This window comes from Procambarus clarkii, chromosome 89, assembly GCF_040958095.1.
Source record: "Procambarus clarkii isolate CNS0578487 chromosome 89, FALCON_Pclarkii_2.0, whole genome shotgun sequence".
Lineage (NCBI taxonomy): Eukaryota > Metazoa > Arthropoda > Malacostraca > Decapoda > Cambaridae > Procambarus > Procambarus clarkii.
Window position 1 is genome coordinate 11,656,068 of NC_091238.1, and position 17,890 is coordinate 11,673,957.

The 17,890-nt window shown below is 45.6% G+C and overlaps 1 protein-coding gene across 1 annotated transcript in view; it reads right to left on the minus strand.

Moving 5' to 3' along the window:
- Nucleotides 1-17,890, minus strand: part of LOC123773389 (NGFI-A-binding protein homolog) — a gene marked incomplete at its 5' end in the record, with an annotated part of 78,011 nt that overhangs the window by 20,752 nt on the left and 39,369 nt on the right. The window contains 1 exon segment of the mRNA XM_069318032.1: nt 2,359-2,458. Within this exon segment, the coding sequence (XP_069174133.1) occupies nt 2,359-2,458 (100 nt within the window).

A 17,890-nucleotide genomic window follows, 5' to 3' on the forward strand; every position in this document is an offset into this window, starting at 1 on the left:
CCACAGGTTTGGCTCCTCACATACGTTGGGAAATAGGCTTACAGGTTCCAGAAGAGAGAAAACAGCACTGTGGAAAAATGCCCAACACACCACAGTAACATTACCTAACATAGTGCACAGTTACAAATGAAATAAGATTTCAATCGATTATGAATAGCGCAGAAGAAGTTGTTAAACACATTGGATATAATCTTACTGAAGCCAACATAAAGAGTCTTAAATACTCATCCATCGCCTCCTTAACTCGTTAAGAGAGAGACATGAGTAAGAGTGGGCCAGCCAGAGACTCAGGGGCCCGCGCATGAGTATCACTGGAAAAAAGCCTGCATGAAACCAGTGTTAGAGTATGCCGCCCCATCGTGGAGCCCCACATGTTAAAACATAGATGAGAAAATTAGAAAATGTTCAAAGGTCTGCAATGAGGCTCGAATTGCGAGGGATGGGGTATAAAGAACCACTGAAGGAACCACACCTAACGTCACTGGAGATAAAAAAAGAGACATGATAGAGACATGATAAAGTACTTAGAGGGAGTGATAGAGTAAAAAAAAAAGAGGAAATCACAATAAATACTAATAGGATAAGAGGGCATCGATGGAGCTTCAGAATCGATGAGTCATAGAGATGTGAGAAAGTTTTCTATATCAGTGAGGGAAAATGGAATGAACTAAACGAACAGGTTATAGAAGCAGACTCCGTTCATAATGTTAAAACATAAATATGATACAGGAGAAAGGGAAGTCGTTGCACTAGTCAACCAGCGGTCAGAAATGTGGGGTCCAAGAGCTAAAGCTCAATCCTGAAGGCAGAAACAGGTGTGCACAAATAGGAAAGAAGACACACACACACGTAAGTACCGCTGAATATACATCCACATACGAGAGAGAGAGAGAGAGAGAGAGAGAGAGAGAGAGAGAGAGAGAGAGAGAGAGAGAGAGAGAGAGAGAGAGAGAGAGAGAGAGAGAGAGAGAGAGAGAGAGAGACCAAACTGAGCAGGTTGAGGAACGGGAAAAAATATTTGCTTTCAATTGAGGGTCATTTTTGCAGGCTGCGCTCAGATCCTGTTCTGAGGCGTTCATTGTCCGGTCACAGGATTTTAATTAATTTGTGCTTTATTGATGAGTTGCAATCACGATGGTTGGTTGCATTTTGTAGAGCCATCTTTATGGGGAATGTTGCAATGGATGAATTACCTCTGACACTTTTAACTCTGAGTCCTCCATATGAAGACAGTTCTGGCTTGTTGGTTTGGGCTGGTCGACTCGTCTCTATTTATGAGATCTTGGACAAGGTCCGCTTTATATTATATATATTATATTACATATATATATTCGAACTATATATTCCTAGGTTCGAACCCTCATCATTCACTCACTTCTGATCATGGGGAGCCTCGAACCCAGGCCCAGCGAAGCGAAAGACTGCAGTTCTACCAACCAGGCTACGAACACCCACAATAAGAGAAGGTCCCAGAGGTTCACACACTAATTTATTTCTTATTTTCATGATAACTTTAAAAGGCACCAGATTTTTGGCATGGACATATTTGCATTTTTAGCTTTTTTCATACTCTCTCTCTCTCTCTCCCTCCTTCAGTCTCCCACTCTCCCTTCCCTTACCCGAAACCCTATTCCCACTCCTTCCATCCCTCTCACTCAAACTCCCGCTCACTAAACATTCCGAGGATAGTTATAACCCCCAACACGGAGAGAGAGAGAGAGAGAGAGAGAGAGAGAGAGAGAGAGAGAGAGAGAGAGAGAGAGAGAGAGAGAGAGAGAGAGAGAGAGAGAGAGAGAGAGAGAGAATAATGACAATCTTGAGGAGATGGAAGTATGACGGAATACAGATTTCTCCTAAAACAATTACACTGAGGAGGTGGGGGGAGAGAGAGGGAGAGAAGAAGCAATGCACAGAATTCTGTGTGTTTAGGAAGTGTTTGTAAGCTGAAGGAACATTCATACCGAGCCTTAAGAGACACAGAAGAACAAAACAAAGAAATTAGCCAATGGTTCAATATTGCCGATTAGCCAACACGTACACACACACACACACACACACACACACACACACACACACACACACACACACACACACACACACACACACACACACACACACACACGTACACACACACACACCCACACACACACACACACACACACACACACACACACACACACACACACACACACACACACGTACACACACACACACCCACACACACACACACACACAGGTCCATCCCTAGACGATATACACAGCACCTTGTATCCAAGCTCATGTTCCCTGCACCCACCTGCAAGTCCCTACAAGGTGAGCAGCGTGTTAAAACTGGCACCCCGTGGCCCAGGCACTCACCTGAGAAGGGGAGCTGGCGCCGCTGTAGGAGAACTGAGAGTCGGAGTCCTCTCCTCTCTCTCGTTCCTCACTGCACACAGACACTCGGTCACTCTTGGCTCTGTCAACACAAGATGAGAGGTGGTTAGTGGTCTGGGTGGTGTGTGGTAGTGTGGTTAGAGGTCTGGGTGGTGTGTGTGTGTGTGGTAGTGTGGTTAGTGGTCTGGGTGGTGTGTGGTAGTGTGGTTAGTGGTCTGGGTGGCGTGTGTGTGTGGTAGTGTGGTTAGTGGTCTGGGTGGTGTGTGGTAGTGTGGTTAGTGGTCTGGGTGGCGTGTGTGTGTGGTAGTGTGGTTAAGGGGTCTGGGTGGTGTGTGTGTGTGTGGTAGTGTGGTTAGTGGTCTGGGTGGTGTGTGTGTGGTAGTGTGGTTAAGGGGTCTGGGTGGTGTGTGTGTGTGTGTGGTAGTGTGGTTAAGGGGTCTGGGTGGTGTGTGTGTGTGTGTGGTAGTGTGGTTAGTGGGCTGGGTGGTGTGTGTGTGTGTGTGGTAGTGTAGTTAGTGGGCTGGGTGGTGTGTGTGTGTGTGGTAGAGTTGTTACATGTTCATAATCAAATGTTATAAATACCAAATATTAATGAATCAAATAACGGCATATTATTAGTCCACGTTTTATAATCCGGGTAGACACACCCGCCGGAGTAGACGGTGGAGCTCACAAGGTAGATGGGGAGCTCACAAGGTAGATAAGGAGCTCACAAGGTAGATGGAGAGCTCACAAGGTAGATAAGGAACTCACACCAAACATGTACACAGACACAAACGTCTATGCAGGCAAGAATGAGGAGAATGCGCTAAGCCAATATGACTTTATAATATTTGGAAGGAGCTTGGATACGAGGACAAGGAGCTGGGATACGAGGACAAGGAGCTGGGATACGAGGACAAGGAGCTGGGATACGAGGACAAGGAGCTGGGATACGAGGACAAGGAGCTGGGATACGAGGACAAGTAGCTGGGATACGAGGACAAGGAGCTGGGATACGAGGACAAGGAGCTGGGATACGAGGACAAGGAGCTGGGATACGAGGACAAGGAGCTGGAATACGAGGACAAGAAGCTAGGATAAGAGGACAGGGATGAAGGAACGATGGCCCAACCACTTGGACCATTGGGGATTGAACGCCGACCGTGCAAGCGGCAGCAGACGAGGGCAAGTAGAAACATGCCCACACATGCTGTAGGGGTGAGACAGGAAGAGTTGGTATCCTGCAGAGAAGGAGCATGGCACCTCAGACTCCTCCACTTGAAGTACCCTCTGGAACTAACACTATGTTGTACCAGACATGCACACTGTGCTAGAAGGAAAATTCCTGGATAATTTCTTTCCGCGGTATAAATTATTGGGAAGAAGCCGGATTCCTGCTTGCAGCAGTGTTTTACATTGTATATTATATATTATATATATATATATATATATATATATATATATATATATATATATATATATATATATATATATATATATATAATGTGTGTGTGTGTTGTTGAATATGACGGAGAGGGTAAGATTAATGATTCTAAGAATCTTCTCAATATTCTCATGTGTTTTTTCTTCACTGTCGAGAGAAGTTGAAAAATTAACTCTCCAAAGTTCATTTTCACACTTTATTATGGTTTGACGCCTGGAGATGCGTTCTGCAAGGCACTCCTTACATTTTCAAAGACTAATTAACCATACAACTGCAAATAATTATATTATCTTTGGGTGAGGTTGTACAGAACGTGAATGAGGCGGACAAGTGGATGATGAATGGCATAACATAAGGGATATTCTCAAGACAATCGACTTGAGAATGGTCCAGGACGACCGAAACGTCGTCGTCCATTCATTTTCTAGTGTGTGGATTGGTCAACATACTTCAGCCACGTTATTGTGACTCATCGCCTGCATATTAATAGGCTATTGCATGCATGGATATATGCAGCTTGTATTCTTGCTGCTGCTGTCTCTGTGTTGGCTCGGAGTCTTGAAGTGGGTAGAATATAATTATGTGTTAACTGGTTGTTGACTGCTCGTAGTGACTTTTTGATGTGTAGGGCCTCGCTGATTTTCAATCTTCAGGTGTAGTTATACCTGTCGATTATTTCAGTGTTGCTTGTTAAGATGTCTCTGGTGATGGTCTGGTTTTGTGAGGAAATTAAATGCTCCTTGATGGAGCCCTGTTGTTTGTGCATTGTTAATAGCCTAGAGAGAGAGAGAGAGAGAGAGAGACGTTGTTGTCTTGCCTATATACTAAGATCTTTGGGGCTGACAGTCCCCAAGTGGGCATGTGAAGGCATAGACGACGTTGGTCTCTCGTAAGGCGTTTTACTTGGTGTCTGGAGAGTTCTTCATAAGCAAGTTGGTGGTCTTCTTGTTTTTGTAGTAAATTGTTAATTGTATCTTATGATTGGTGTCTGTGGGAGGATAACGTTCCTATCAATAATATCTTTCACGACTCTTTCTTCCGTGTTATAAATCGTGGAAAGGCGTCGTATCCTCAGACCAAAGGTGATACTGAGGTCGACTCCGACTGGCCTATGACATTCACACACCTCTCATCTGCCATCTTGCAAAGTTGGGTGAGACTAGCAGCCCCAAGCATCTGTCGTAATTCGGACAGGCAGGCATTCTATTTCATAAACATTTAAAAATAAACGATATAATTGGTTGTAATACCCATTTTATTGCCCCCAAGATGATTCAATTACAATTAATTACAAGATGTAATTACAATTATTACTTAACCTATACCTATAATAGGTTAAGTAATAATTGTAATTAAGAAGCAATAAAATGCTTATCTTAACATACTAAGAAGGTTAGGTAAGGTCGGTGTTTTCTATGAAGCTTTTCAAGGTAAACTAAAATAGTCACAATAAATTAGTATGTCACATATGCACGTATTTAATAAGTCAATATTGACTATACGAAAGTATGAGAACGGGTTGGATTCATCCCCCCCATATTTAACATACTCAAGGATACACGAGTTAGTTTAATTAATTCCATTAAACTTTCCGTAGAAGCTTCCCAAGTGAGCAAAAGAATTTGTTTACCATTTAAAGAGAAATAAGTTATCAGCTGTGTTCTGAGCGTTTAAGACAACGCGATAAATTTCGCAGTTGGCTACCGGGAGGCCTTTTAAAAACAAACAAACAAAAACACATGGCTGCAGTTGCTTTATTTTTATTCAAAGGAAGCACTCAGGTAATCAAAGTGGACTTTAAAAATGGCGGCGGTGTAACTTTAAAATGGTTCACCATCCACCGAATGTTGGGTGTCAATAGTGGCTATAAAACTGCCTCTCCCTCCCCACCATCTTTTCTTTAGACCCCCCCCCTTTACCCCCCCTCCATCCCCCCCCTTTACCCCCCCCCTCCATCCCCCCCCTTTGTCTCTTCCCATCCTCCCCAATTACCATCTCCTCTCACACCCCCCCCTTTCTATTCCCCCCCCCCCCACCTCCACTCACCCCCCCATCTGTCATTTCCCCAACCCACTCAATACCTGCACAATCCTCCCCCACAAAAGCCCCACTACCTCCCCCCCCCCCCACAACAGCCCCACATCTTCCCTCCCAACAAAAGCCCCACAACCCCCTCCCCCACAACAGCCCCACAAAAGCCCCACAACCTCCCCCCCGCCACAATAGCCCCCCCCCACAACAGCGACAAAAATCCCACGAACACATCGGAGAAAAGAACCTAAGCCTCCAATTTATGAAATTAGTGGTTAGTCATCCAGTGGGGAAAAAAGCAACAAAAAAATCCCAGTACTTGTCGATAGTCTTTTTTTTTTAGCAAAAGGCTTTTTAAGGTTTAATATTTTGACTGAGTCTTCTCTCCTCCCCCCCCCCCCCTATCCCACGCACACACCTTCTTGCTGGTTCCAATTATACCTGTTCCAGGTACCAGTTTCCAGTGAGTGTGGCAGCGTGCAGACATGATTACGACGTACAAGATAGCAAGTGGGGATTGACAACGTAGATATAGAAGCAATGGACATAATGGAAACTGGAAACCCAGCTGGTGTCACAGGCATGTGAGAAAAAACTTTTTTAGTCTAAGATTCGTACATAAGCGGAACGGACCAGACGAGGCCAGCAGCTCTCGAAACCAGTTCGATCGTACACAACTTTAAATGTAAATGCGATAATAAAATGTGAACAGAGTCTGCACTGACCTAATGATGGTCAAAAGGCGGGGCTTAAGAGCTTATGCTCGACCCTGTAAGATCAGGTTGGTGAGTACACACACACACACACACATACAAGGTACGAGCCCCGTACCTTGTCAAGCACAAGACGAAGCTGGAAAAAGTTCAAAGGTATGCCACTAGACTAGTCCCAGAACTAAGAGGCACGAGTTACGAGGAAAGGCTGCGGGAAACGCACCTCACGACACTGGAAGACAGAAGAGTGAGGGGAGACATGATCACTACCTACGAAATTCTCAGCGGAATTGACAGGGTAGACAAGGATAAACTGTTTAACACTGGTGGGACGCGAACAAGGGGACACAGTTGGAAACTGAGTACCCAAATGAGCCACAGAGACGTTAGAAGGAACTTTTTCAGTGTCAGAGTAGTTAACAGACGGAATGCATTAGGAAGTGATGTGGTGGAGGCTGACTCCATACACAGTTTCAAATGTAGATATGATAGAGCCCAGTAGGCTCAGGAACCTGTACACCAGTTGATTGACAGTTGAGAGGCGGGACCAAAGAGCCAGAGCTCAACCCCCGCAAGCACAACTAGGTGAGTACACACACACGACTGAGCGAAACTTTTCCATTTTTCGTGTCTTCTTTTCACCTGCCTTTTTTAATGGCGTGTACTGCCAGGGGATCACTTTTATGTCCGCCCCCTCCACTACTCTGCTTGATTGTTTTACCTGTCTGTTGTGGTCCGCATCCCGTCGCCTCCCTCCAGTCACCTTCCTCGGGATGCAACCCCACAACAACTCCCGGGTATCTACCGTCAGGTGAACATATGCATCAGGCGCAAGGATACGTGTCCAAACGTCTCTATTCCCCCCCCCCCCCTGCGGGAGTCTAACCCGGGTCCATTCGACTGGGACAAGGTTGCACAAGGTGGCGATAGATCTGAGAGAGGGGGGGAGGGGGTGAGTCGGGTAGGGGGCAGGAGTGAGGGGGGAAGACTGGGGGGGGGTGGCTATCCCGGTTGGGGAAAGCAATAACTGAACCATTCTATGCCAGGTTCGAATCCTCATTCGCCACTGCCAAATACCGTAGAGGAAATAGTATTAATAACACTGAGCTGGTTGGTCAAGTAATTCTGACAAGGACATTTTCATTAAAGCCTTTAAACCTCAAGGTTTAATCCACTAATGCACCCTCGCTAACTTAAAACTAATAGAAGAATCATATTTTTGGTTCTTATGTTCCGTTATTGGATTGTTGAGCCTCTGGTTGTGTGTTGATAGGCTTCCCGCTCTCTGGCGGGGTCCTGTAGGACCTGTAGGACCTCCTGTAGGACCACCAGTACCTCCTGTAGGACCACCCGTACCTCCTGTAGGACCTCCCGTACCTCCTGTAGGACCTCCCGTACCTCCTGTAGGACCTCCCGTACCTCCTGTAGGACCACCAGTACCTCCTGTAGGACCACCAGTACCTCCTGTAGGACCACCCGTACCTCCTGTAGGTCCACCAGTACCTCCTGTAGGACCTCCCGTACCTCCTGTAGGACCACCCGTACCTCCTGTAGGACCACCAGTACCTCCTGTAGGACCACCAGTACCTCCTGTAGGACCACCAGTACCTCCTGTAGGTCCACCAGTACCTCCTGTAGGACCACCAGTACCTCCTGTAGGACCACCAGTACCTCCTGTAGGACCACCAGTACCTCCTGTAGGACCACTAGTACCTCCTGTAGGACCACCCGTACCTCCTGTAGGACCACCCGTACCTCCTGTAGGACCTCCCGTACCTCCTGTAGGACCACCAGTACCTCCTGTAGGTCCACCAGTACCTCCTGTAGGTCCACCAGTACCTCCTGTAGGACCACCAGTACCTCCTGTAGGACCACCAGTACCTCCTGTAGGACCACCAGTACCTCCTGTAGGACCTCCCGTACCTCCTGTAGGACCACCAGTACCTCCTGTAGGTCCACCAGTACCTCCTGTAGGTCCACCAGTACCTCCTGTAGGACCACCAGTACCTCCTGTAGGACCACTAGTACCTCCTGTAGGACCACCAGTACCTCCTGTAGGACCACCAGTACCTCCTGTAGGACCACCAGTACCTCCTGTAGGACCACCAGTACCTCCTGTAGGACCACCCGTACCTCCTGTAGGACCACCCGTACCTCCTGTAGGACCACCCGTACCTCCTGTAGGACCACCCGTACCTCCTGTAGGACCACCCGTACCTCCTGTAGGACCACCAGTACCTCCTGTAGGACCACCAGTACCTCCTGTAGGTCCACCAGTACCTCCTGTAGGACCTCCCGTACCTCCTGTAGGACCACCAGTACCTCCTGTAGGACCACCAGTACCTCCTGTAGGTCCACCAGTACCTCCTGTAGGACCACCAGTACCTCCTGTAGGACCACCAGTACCTCCTGTAGGACCACCCGTACCTCCTGTAGGACCACTAGTACCTCCTGTAGGACTAGAATTTCAGAATTTTGATATATATCTCTCTGTTGCTTTACTTGCAGCTTGGCTAAGGATGCAGGAGGATATGTAATTCCCGACACCATCCTTCAGCGAAAATACCAAAATGGTTAACAGAGAATTAGGATGCCAGAAATGCAAACTTTCCAGGGATTCAGATGTTGAATTTGGGGTTACGATGCAATTTTGGTGATCAGGGGCCAGATTCACGAAGAAGTTACGCAAACTACGAACCTGTACATCTATTCTTAATCTTTGGTGGTTTTGTTTACAATTATTAAACAGTTAAGGAGCATCGAAGCACCAGGATGATGTTTATAACAATAACAACAGTTGATTGGCAAGTTTTCATTCTTGTAAACTGTTTAATAAATGTAACCAAGGGCGTCAAAGACTGAGAAAAGATGTACGTGTTCGTAAGTACTTGCGTAACTGCTTCGTGAATCTGGCTCCTGATACCAATCCTCTGATATCAAGTGCCATTCCTAACATCAAGCTCAAGCGATCATCCAGTGTGTCTTCCAGTGATACTGTCGCTGGAACCGCTTTAGAACGGTGTGTGGCCATTCGGCACCGTTCTGTGAGCCTGGAACTGCCAGCCGTGTGTTCCAGGAACTGTTTCCTCCTTTATACACACGGACACCGGCGCTGGGGGAAAAAAATGCGATGAAGCGTCAGATCTTGAATAGAGATTGAGGGTCTACTACAATTTCATTTATATGCATGCGATTTGAAATCGAACACTGTTATCTGTCCTGGAAGCTCCGTTATGTAATTTTTCCTGGAAGCAGAGGCTGGAACTTCCCCCCCCCCCTATGGAAAGGCAGCTCATAAATCTGTATGGGATCTACTGCTTCGGGGGTTTTGTGAACTAGATATAACAGCTTCAGCTGCCGCACCAACCTGAAGTATACAGCTTAGCGGCACATTTATCCTCAAGGTGTCTAGGGATAACTAAGCGATCACTAAGGAGGTAAAAGCTAAGCTGGTTAAAACCGCGCCCCTCATGGTCTCTACTGCCTCGTTAAGCTTGGAGTGACTAGAGCAGCACCTTCACGGGAAGCTTAAGGTAAGACCAGCAATGTTAAGGAGTAGGACCTTGAGGCAACGAGTAACTACTCTTAATGCAAATACTGAAGCAGGTCTAGTGGACTATTGTGGCATGCTAGGGGTTATATGCCGTGATTCTCGCGAGGAGGGAGTGGACTCAAGGAGGAGGGAAGGAACTGAAAGAAGAGGGAGTAGGTTGGACAAGGACAAAGAGGAGAAGGAGGGTGTGGAGGTATTAAAGAAAGGGAGGAGCTGGAGAAGGACATTGAAATTGAAATAGGTTTATAGAGGTATAAATATACACACAGGCATGAGTTAGTGCAAGCTCTTCTCACCCCATACAGTACAACGTGTCCATATATATATATATATATATATATATATATATATATATATATATATATATATATATATATATATATATATATATATATATATATATATATAGACACACATCACACACATTCCACATATTACCAAACATTCTGAGGCTGGGAAAGGATGAGAAAGGGAATGGGACAGAATAGGAGAGGAAGATGGAGTTGAGGGTAAGGGTAAGGGTAAGGGGAAGGGTAAGGGTAAGGGTAAGGGTAAGGGGAAGGGGAAGGGTAAGGGGAAGGGTAAGGGGAAGGGGAAGGGTAAGGGGAAGGGGAAGGGTAAGGGTAAGGGGAAGGGTAAGGGTAAGGGTAAGGGGAAGGGTAAGGGTAAGGGGAAGGGTAAGGGGAAGGGGAAGGAGGTAAGTGTAATGGCGGCCAGGAAAGTAAAAAAAAAATACTTCAAGAAAAATGGTTCTGTGAAATTAATGATTTTGGTAAATTGGTCGAGACAATGGGGCTGGACGATGGTGCCAGGGGTGGTGCCACGGTGGTGCCAGGGATGGTGCCACGGGTGGTGCCACAGTGGTGCCACGGGTGGTGCCGACAACTGCACTACACACCGTCCAAACCGGTACACACTTCTAAGACGCTCCTCAAATGTGTAAAGATGTAGCTGGCAAGATTCAGCTCTCCGGAGATGTCTTCCTGAAAACTTCCTGAAGCTTACCAGTGGTGGAGGCGTGTTAATCATTCCTTCAGTCTGTCCAGGTCACCTTGTAGTCTCTTGCTGTCCTCCTCTGTCTTGATCCTTCTCATAAGTTTAGCATCATCAGCAAACATTGAGAGGGATGAGTCTATTCCCTCTGGAAGATCATCCATGTATCTCAGAAACAGGATAGGTCCCAGTACAGAACCCTGTGGGACTCCACTATGTGATCTCACCATTCTGAGATCTTTCCCTTACAGAAATAAGCTGCTTTCTGTTGCTTAGGTACTCCCTTATCCACTTGAGCACCTTATCTGCTATTCCTGCCTATTACTCCAACTTATGCACCCGCCTACTGTGGGGTACAGTGTTAAAGGCTTTCTGACAGTCCAAGTAAAAGTACTGTACCCAGGTACTCTTGCTTAATTTCTGTCGTCGTGTTGAAGAATTACATTAAACCTGTGAGGCACTACTCAACAACCATAGCTCTTTTCTAACCATCTTGCATCTTGCATGATATATAAGGGACATAGGTGATAATACAGTGCCTCCTGCTTGTCAGTGGTGGTGGATTGATTCCAGTGGTGGTAGACTGATACCAGTGGTGGTGGTAGACTGATACCAGTGGTGGTGGTAGACTGATACCAGTGGTGGTGGTAGACTGATACCAGTGGTGGTAGACTGATACCAGTGGTGGTGGTAGACTGATACCAGTGGTGGTGGTAGACTGATACCAGTGGTGGTGGTAGACTGATACCAGTGGTGGCGGTAGACTGATACCAGTGGTGGTGGTAGACTGATACCAGTGGTGGTGGCAGTAGACTGATACCAGTGGTGGTGGTAGACTGATACCAGTGGTGGCGGTAGACTGATACCAGTGGTGGTGGTAGACTGATACCAGTGGTGGCGGTAGACTGATACCAGTGGTGGTGGTAGACTGATACCAGTGGTGGTGGCGGTAGACTGATACCAGTGGTGGCGGTAGACTGATACCAGTGGTGGTGGTAGACTGATACCAGTGGTGGCGGTAGACTGATACCAGTGGTGGCGGTAGACTGATACCAGTGGTGGTGGCAGTAGACTGATACCAGTGGTGGCGGTAGACTGATACCAGTGGTGGTGGTAGACTGATACCAGTGGTGGTGGTAGACTGATACCAGTGGTGGCGATAGACTGATACCAGTGGTGGTGGTAGACTGATACCAGTGGTGGTGGTAGACTGATACGAGTGGTGGTGGCAGACTGATACCAGTGGTGGTGGTAGACTGATACCAGTGGTATTACGGCGCCTGAGTGTTGACATGAAGATAATGCCAGCAATGTGAACATTCACCCCGTCATGCCGTCCCCAGATGACAGGTTAGATGTCTCCAGCAGCCATGTTGAGGCCCCCCGACGCCAGGGGGGGGGGGGGGAGGGGGTTATCATCTGTGATTTTGAGCCGCAGAAAAGTGGTACTGATTTGGCATGACATTCCTGTCTGGAGAACCCGTCCCATCATGCCAGAGACGCACTATAGCCTTCCCACCAAGTTCCTCAGAGAGAATGTCAACTTTATACACGCAAGAGAATACAACATGTTGTATTATCAAGGGTTTTGGTGATGGATACATTTTGACAAAGGTTACTAATGCGTATACAACGCTTGAGGGAAACCAAACAATATATATATATATATTTCTTTTATTATCAAAATAAGGTACACATCAAAGATATAAATTGTGATTTAAATTTAATAGTTTCTTATAGTATTAGAGGTATAATGAGTGGATTTAATACAATGAATTGTTCTAGCAAACTTTTGATCCGTTGGTAGTTCCTGGACACAAGGGTGTTGGTCTTGGACTTGACAATGCAGGTTGGACTACAGTTCCTGGACACAAGGGTGTTGGTCTTGGACTTGACAATGCAGGTTGGACTACAGTTCCTGGACACGAGGGTGTTAGTCTTGGACTTGACAATGCAGGTTGGACTACAGTTCCTGGACACGAGGGTGTTAGTCTTGGACTTGACAATGCAGGTTGGACTACAGTTCCTGGACACAAGGGTGCTGGTCTTGGACTTGACAATACAGGTTGGACTACAGTTCCTGGACACGACGCTGCTGGTCTTGACAATACAGTATCATTTGTTTCTAAGATGAGCGACGCCCTTACACCTGAACCCTTGGCCAGCAAGCTACCAACTGTCCAAGCTCTTGACAGTTTCTGACAGACGCGACGTATTTATGTAGAACAGACGTAAATCTGTGTACTAATAGAAGGTTAGGTTAGGTTAGCATTTTAGAAGCACAACGATCACGTTCTGTGGTTGTTCAATAAATCACTGAACTATCTGTTTAACAGAGCTCTATAACCCTGTCCATGGAGGACAGTAGAAAATGTATATATATGCTGGTTAGCATTGTAAATGTGCGGCCACGTCTGAGGTAGGAAAAAAATAATAATATAAAACACAAAACCAACAATTAGTACCACATAACGATTTTAACGTCTCCATTACTTACCATAAATGGTAAGAAATTTTATTTGATATCAATTAATGATATCAAATAACAGAGCTAGGAGAAAGGAATACTCAAGAGAACGGATACACGCAAGATCAAAAAACGGACACAATTCTCCGATATCAATGACAAAAATCTAATTTCTTATCCTCAAGTCTGATGTTGGCTTCCCCATTGATTACTAGCGTCTAAGACATGTGTTCCTCACATGGAATGTATCTTAAAATATCACCCTTCGTCTGCCTTGCCACGAAGCCCGAAGCTTGGAAAATTATATATAATTACCCCAACACACACACACACACACACACACACACACACACACACACACACACACAAAACTTGCGTGAAGAAATCAAACAAAAAAAGTATCGTAGACAAGGAAAAACAGGTTACAGTTCCAATACAACAGGGAGCCGACAACAGGTTACAGTTCCAATACAACAGGGAGCCGACAACAGGTTACAGTTCCAATACAACAGGTAGCCGACAACAGGCCGACAACAGGTTACAGTTCCAATACAACAGGTAGCCGACAACAGGCCGACAACAGGTTACAGTTCCAATACAACAGGTAGCCGACAACAGGCCGACAACAGGTTACAGTTCCAATACAACAGGGAGCCGACAACAGGTTACAGTTCCAATACAACAGGGAGCCGACAACAGGTTACAGTTTCAATACAACAGGGAGCCGACAACAGGTTACAGTTTCAATACAACAGGTAGAGCCCACAACAGGTTAACAGAGAAACAACGTATACGGGCAACATACCCGTTAGTATGTTTCTTAGACAACAGAGAAACATACTTGCTCATACACTCCTACACAGACATACTGGTTTTCTCGCTGGAAGACGGAGGAGTTAGGGGGAGATACGATCACCACATACAAGATTCTCAGAGGAATTGATAGGGTAGATAAAGGCGTTTAACAATAGGGGGCACACACACACACAAGGGGACATAGATGGAAACTGTGCACGCAGATAAGTGGGTGAGATATAGAGATATTAGAACTTTATTTCAGTGTCAGAGTAGTTAACAAATGGAATGCATTAGGCAGTGATGTGGTGGAGGCTGACTCCATACACAGTTTCAAGTGTAGATATGATAGAGCCCAGTAGGCTCAGGAACCTGTACACCAGTTGATTGACAGTTGAGAGGCGGGACCAAAGAGCCGAACCTCAACTCCCGCAAGCAAAACTAGGTCAGTACCGACGCGTACACATACATATTCATACAAATATATGCAAATACATACATTTATACAGATGGACGATCATACATACAAGGTAAACAACACGGATCTTTTCTTCTCAAAGGTAGTCAGACCTTTACAGTACAACATTCTTGCATAATCTTACAAACTTCTACATCACTAATAAAGTCATCTACCGTTACAGAGGAAAATGGTCGAGGAAAAACATAGGTTATAAAATTGATGGAAAACGTCTGAAGAAGCCGTGGAAATAATCTGGCTTGGCAAGGCCGTCAGAGCCGATCGACGAGAGCAAATAGATGGCTCAAGGCTTTGATTTATGAGTCGCAAAGGCGGTCTTCCTTACTCCCACGACCCCCCCTTCTCCCCCCCTAAAAGCTGTGATGTATTGACTTCTCACAGGGAACCATCCCTCTCCCTCTTAATCTCTCTCTCTCTCTCTCTCTCTCTCTCTCTCTCTCTCTCTCTCTCTCTCTCTCTCTCTCTCTCTCTCTCTCTCTCTCTCTCTCTCTAGCACCCTCCTATAGTCCCTCACTTTCTCTTTTCTTGACATCTTACTTAATTCCAACTTCCTTGGAGGCGTACCCTGTCGTGGTCCCCCTAGACCACTTACCTGGTACCTATATAGCTCAAGATCACTCACCTTAATGATTGAGTTGATTCGTCCAGTTTTGTACTCAAAGTACATAAGACTTTAACTCACACTGTCTTTCATACATACACACAGGGGCCTCGCGGCTGAGTGGATAGCGCTCGGGAGTCGTAGTCGTAAGGGCCCGGGTTCGATCTCTGGGAGGAAATAAATGGGCAGAGTTTCTTTCACCCCTGATTTTTCACCCTAACGGCTCTGGGATGTTCACCTAGCAGTAAATAGGTACCTGGGAGTTAGACAGCTGCTGCTTCCTGTGTGTGTGTGTGTGTGTGTGTGTGTGTGTGTGTGTGTGTGTGTGTGTGTGTGTGTGTACTCACCTAATAAAGGGTGAGTACACACACACACACACACACACACACACACAGGAAGCAGCAGCCCGTAGCAGCTGTCTAACTCTGTGTGTGTGTGTGTGTGTGTGTGTGTGTGTGTGTGTAGAGAGAGAGAGCCGCGCCTTGCTACACAAAGCCTGCCAGGCAACACCTGCGCCAACATGTGTGGGTTTACCACGGCACAGATGGTCGACAGGTGTCAACAAATGCCAGCATGCCGAGCCAAACTCACAAGCATGCTAATTCATGCTTAGACGCTTGTAAGAGAGAGAACCACTGACACGTGTTCACCACCTGTTCACTTGTTCACCACCTGTTCATCACGTGTTCACCACCTGTTGAACTCAACATTCTGGTTTCAGTATTGACGCGTGATGAAAAATGTCTGACTCATAAAAACTTCATCTTATTTTCCTGTAAAACATATGTTCTTAATGCATTTCTTGACTTTCAATGCTGATATACTTCCCCATATATATATATATATATATATATATATATATATATATATATATATATATATATATATATATATATATATATATATATATATATATATATATATATATATATGTCATCGTATACTCTTGATACTATCGGCGACCCCCGGTGCAGGTATACTTTCTCGGTATACCCCATGATATATTCATAATATACTCTTATGAATCCTGGTATATTTTCATGGTGAATACAAAAGAATGTCTGGTATGAGGAGGGGGGGGCGACCCCCACTCCCCTTCCTCCTTATGCAAGGCCTATACTTATACACTGTATAGTTGTGCAGTGTATAAGTATATTGTATACTTATACTTTGGCCTATATTAGGCGTGTCCCGTTAAGCCTGGGTTTAAACGGGACCTGCCTAGTATAGGCCAACAGAGGGGGTGGGTTTAAACAGGACCCGCTAGTTACAAGCCAACAGAAGGGGGGGGGGGGGAATAGAGGAGACTTGCCTCCTTTGGGCCAACATGACTTCTGTGGTGTTCCCTAATTCTGTTGTTCTTGTAGTGTATATAAACAGTTGTGACCGGGTCAACACACATTGTAACGGTAGAGAACGGTGCCACCCGGTCCTTTTAACCGAGTGTGCTTAGATCAACAGCCTGATCCAATACTGTTGTTGACCCCGTGTGCTTAGATCAACAGCGTTAACCAATACTGTTGTTGATCCGTCTTTAACTTTCCAGAAGAATCTCTCGCTGTTACTTTTCATAAATCGCTTTTGTTACTAGGAGAAAAAGATGACTGGAATCATTTCGCCTACATGAAGAGCGGCGGTCAGTAGATTGAGTGTGCTGGCTCATCCTTTTGTACCGCCACAGCGGGAATGGCGCCAATTCAGTTGAGTCTTTTCCAGCGGCCATCTTGCAGAGCGTTGACAAATTATCGGAATACTGCACTGAGCAGCTCGATACACCACACTATGGTGGCTGTGTTTGATCAGCTCTGGTGGGCTAAATGGTCTTATTAATGATGTAGAAGCTGCGCCTTCTCCGACCCCTACTGGCGACCACTTTTTTTTTTCCTGTGTCGCTTTATTTTCTCCCGCCTTTTATTTTCCCGCCTTTTATATCCTGCCCGGGGGCGCGGGGCCTTTTCAGAGGGGGAAGATTATATTAATGATCAGGAGTATTGAGTTTGTAGATTATAAATGGGCAGTGGCGGCTGATTGATGAGCTGCCTCATGAACTCATCACCCAACCCCGTTACCGACTCGTCCTCAAACTAAAAAAATAATAAATAATAAAAATAATAATAAAAGATAACGGGGGAGAGCGATTAATTTGTTTTCGAAAAGTATATTTTAAGGATAATATTTTGCTTGAGGACTTTGAGGCACCGAAGCCGCTCTCAGGTACAACTTTCTCTAAATTAAAGGTAATTGGCTATTAGAATCGCATACTCTAATTGACCATATAACAACTATCCTTGTTAACCACCTGTGTAAACAAATAAAGATATATACCCTGAGAGGTGTAGCCTGCTTCTCGGTGAATATACTCCAAGAGGTATACTGTAGTCCAGGACTGAAGTATATATATAAAGTATATAAAAAATGAATCTTTCAACATAATTACTCTTAAATGGGTCATTTTCG